General features: G+C 43.1%; 1 protein-coding gene across 1 annotated transcript in view; it reads left to right on the top strand.

The window, feature by feature from the left end:
* Window positions 1-3,798, top strand: part of BCL11B (BCL11 transcription factor B) — an 83,255-nt gene extending 79,457 nt beyond the window's left edge. Inside the window, exon 5 of the mRNA XM_027776372.1 lies at window positions 2-3,798. Coding sequence (XP_027632173.1) covers window positions 2-349 — 348 coding nt within the window. The 3' untranslated portion in view covers window positions 350-3,798. The remainder of the gene's footprint in view (window position 1) is intronic.
* Window positions 3,799-4,050: the final 252 nt, after the last annotated feature.

Here is a 4,050-nt window from a genome sequence, read left to right as displayed (position 1 = left end):
GGGCGGCCCGGGCCCCGGGCGGCCGAGCTCCAAGGAGGGCCGGCGCAGCGACACGTGCGAGTACTGCGGCAAGGTGTTCAAGAACTGCAGCAACCTGACGGTGCACCGGCGGAGCCACACCGGCGAGCGGCCTTACAAGTGCGAGCTGTGCAACTACGCGTGCGCGCAGAGCAGCAAGCTCACGCGCCACATGAAGACGCACGGGCAGATCGGCAAGGAGGTGTACCGCTGCGACATCTGCCAGATGCCCTTCAGCGTCTACAGCACCCTGGAGAAACACATGAAAAAGTGGCACGGCGAGCACTTGCTGACTAACGACGTCAAAATCGAGCAGGCCGAGAGGAGCTAAGCGCGCGGGCCGGGCACCCCGCACCTGTACAGTGGAACCGTGGCCAACGAGAGAAAGCTCACCTGACTTGCCTCCGTGTCACCGCCGCTTCGCGCCCCGTGTGTCCCCGGGGCCCAGGGGAGGCGGCACTCCAACCTAACCTGTGTCTGCGAAGTCCTATGGAAACCCGAGGGTTGATTAAGGCCGTAAAAATTGTGGAGCCTTTTAACTGTGCAATAATTTCTGTATTTATTGGGTTTTGTCATTTTTTTGGCATGTGCAGGTACTTTTTATTATTATTCTTTCTGTTGAAATTCCTTTAAAAGATTTTGTTGGGTAGCCATCCCTTCTTCATTTAAAAAAAAAAAACACAAAAACCCAGTGGTAGCCTGAGCAATGTCTCGCAAGCAATGCAGAGGGGGGCATATCTTTTAAATTATAATTTGGGGTGGGGGGGCGCTGCTTTTTTGAAATTTAAGCTAAGCATGTGTAATTTCTTGTGAAGAAGCCAACACTTAAATGACTTTTAAAGTTGTTTACTTTTTTATTCCTTTTTTTTTGTTTGTGTGTTTTTCGGTCCTGAAATAAAGTGGCATGCATTTTTGATTTGTTTTGTTTTTGACGGGGGTGTGGATGTACAGCGGATAACAATCTTTAAAGTTGTAGCACTTTGTTTCAGAGCTGGAGCGGAGGTGTAGCACTGATGCGTCCTGGGTAACAGAGGCCTTTTCCTGTGTTGATTTCAACTTTCCCATTCTGTAGGGCCCTTTCAGTGGTGATGGTGGAGGGGCACCCCACTAACTCGGCACCACCAGAGAAAGCGGTTTGCAGGGCTACTCTGAGAAATGGCCCACAGGCGCCACCAGCCCATACTGTCTCTTCTCGGTAGGTGGTATGCCCTGGGAGGCCACCTCTGCTCTTTGCCGTGAGTTAGGCTCAACGGAATGGGCTGAGGGTACATTTTGGGTAGATGGCGGTGGCCGTGGTGACAGAAAGGGAGAAACCAGTGGTGTTCCTTCGGGCTTCTGGCGAGGCGGCCTCTCTCTCCTTCCCCACCACATATACCGCAAGCCCTGCGTGGCTGCCAGTGGTAACGATCCCGGCTCATCAGACAGATGCTCTGACGGCCAGCTGAGGAAGTTAGTGTTCTCATTGAATGCACGCTGATGACTGTGCAGGGACAAGGGGGGACTTGTGAACTTTCGCTCCCTTGTACTGGAGAAGTAGGGGAAAGCTCCATCTGAAGGTGCCCAGCGCTAGTTTCCTTTTGTTTTGTTTTGTTTTGTTTTGTTTTGTTTTTGGTCTCATTAGGTTGGAAGGTACTGAGCATTGGACTGTTAGAATTAGACATTTGAATTCTGTTGACCCGCACTTTAAAGCTTTTGTTTGCATTTAAATTCAATGGCTTCTAAACAAGAAATTGCAGCATGTTCTTCTCTTTGGCCCAGCGGTGGGTTAAACTGTAAGGACAGCTGAGATTGAGTGTCAGTGTTGCTAAGCGTGGCATTCACAATACTGGCACTTTAAAAAACAAAAGAAACTAATAATTTATCGGACAGTTTTTCTACTGCCATTCAATTTGATGTGAGTGCCTTGAAAACTGATCTTCCTATTTGAGTCTCTTGAGACAAATGCAAAACTTTCTTTTTTTTTTTGTTTTTGTTTTTGAAATGAAAAGACTTTTTTAAAAAGTAAAACAAGAAAAGTACATTCTTTAGAAACAAACCAAGCCACATTTACTTTAAGTAAAAAAAAAAAAAAGAAAAAAAAATCCTGGTTGAAGATAGAGGACGTGAAAATGCCATAAGACCCAATCAAATGAAGAAATAAACCCAGCACAACCTTGGATACCCTTTAGCTGAATTCCCCTCAGCCCCTTCTGTTTTGGGGACAGCGCTGCTTAGATACGGAGTGGAGGTGATTTACTGCTGAATTAAAACTCCAGTGACACAAGTTACAAGTTGATATCGTTGAATGAAAAACAAAACAAAAACAATTCAGGAACAACGGCTGATTTTTTTCTAAAGTTAAATTTAGTGCACTCTGTCTTAAAAATACGTTTACAGTATTGGATACATACAAGGGTAAAAAAAAAATTGTGTGTATGTGTGTTGGAGCGATCATTTTTTTCAAAGTTTGCTTAATAGGTTATACGAAAATGCCACAGTGGCCGCGTGTATATTGTTTTCTTTTGGTGACGGGGTTTTAGTATATATTATATATATTAAAATTTCTTGATTACTGTAAAAGTGGACCAGTATTTGTAATAATTGAGAATGCCTGGGCATTTTACAAAACAAGAAAAAAAAAAAAACCCTTTTCTTTTCCTTGAAAATGTTGCAGTAAAATTTAAATGGTGGGTCTATAAATTTGTTCTTGTCAAAGTAACTGTAAAGTCGGAGTTTTAGTAAATTTTTTTCTGCCTTGGGTGTTGAATTTTTATTTCAAAAAAAAATGTATAGAAACTTGTATTTGGGGATTAAAAGGGGATTGCTACACCATGTAGAAAAAGTATGTAGAAAAAAAAGTGCTTAATATTGTTATTGCTTTGCAGAAAAAAAAATCACATTTCTGACCTGTACTTATTTTTCTCTTCCCACCTCCCTCTGGAATGGATATATTGGTTGGTTCATATAATGTAGGCACTTGCTGTATTTTTACTGGAGCTTGTAATTTTTTAACTGTAAGCTTGTCCTTTTAAAGGGATTTAATGTACCTCTGTGTTAGTGAATTTGGAAATAAAAAGAAAAAAAAAACAAAAACAAACAGGCTGCCATAATATATTTTTTTAATTTGGCAGGATAAAATATTGCAAAAAAAAAATTTGTATGTTAAGTCCTATTGTACAGGAGAAAAAAAGGGTTGTTTGACAACCTTCGAGAAAAAGACAAAAGGAAGTAGTTAAATGCTTTGGTTCACCAATCATTTTAGTTGTGTATATTGTTGTCGGAATTGGCCTACACAAGAACTGTTGGCTTTGGGCTTCGTTCTGAAGGCCCTGAACCTTGCATCAAGGCTCCTTGGTGTGGCCACAGCAGACGGGATGGGAAATTCTTTATTAGTGTTGAGTGGAAAAATCAGTTTCTGTAAAGATGTCGGCAACATTCCACAGCCCTCCCTTCCTCTAGAGGCCATCCATAAGATGTCAGATGGAGAGGAGAGCGGGAGAGGTCGTCTGCCTTCACCATCAGCCTGTGGCGGCTACCACCACCCCACACCTCTCCCGCCCTTCAGAGCAGAAAGAAGTGCAGACCGAACATCTTAGTCCTTGAGAACACGGGACAGACCAAGCGTAGAGACGAGCTGGTGTGAAAGCTAGGTGCAGGTGACGTGACCTGCTGCTGGGACCCTTGCCATCTGGGTTTCGGGAAGGAGATCCTGCCATGGCATCCCACGGAGAGTATCGGCCTGTTGTCTGTCTTACCTGCTTTGCTGCTTTCTCTTTGAAACCCACATTCCGTCCATTTCCGAATGCCATGAATTAGGTGCCTTTCCAGATCAGATCTTTCTCTTCCTCGGTGTCTCCTCTCCACTCTCCATCCTCCGTGAGTCCTTTCTTCTTTTTTCCAAATTTTTCCTTATTTAATTTCTTTCCTTCCTCTCTGTCCTTCTTCCCCTCTTTTCCTTTTTTTTTTTTTTTTTTTTTTTTTTTTTTTTTTTTTTTTTTTTTTTTGTAAAGCCAAGTAGCTTTAAGATAATAAAGTGGTGGTTTTTTGGATGAG

This window comes from Tupaia chinensis, unplaced genomic scaffold (assembly GCF_000334495.1).
Source record: "Tupaia chinensis unplaced genomic scaffold, TupChi_1.0 Scaffold000671_1, whole genome shotgun sequence".
NCBI classification, from domain to species: domain Eukaryota; kingdom Metazoa; phylum Chordata; class Mammalia; order Scandentia; family Tupaiidae; genus Tupaia; species Tupaia belangeri.
The sequence above is the reverse complement of the archived record's forward strand: the minus strand, read 5'-3'. Positions and strand labels throughout refer to the sequence as shown.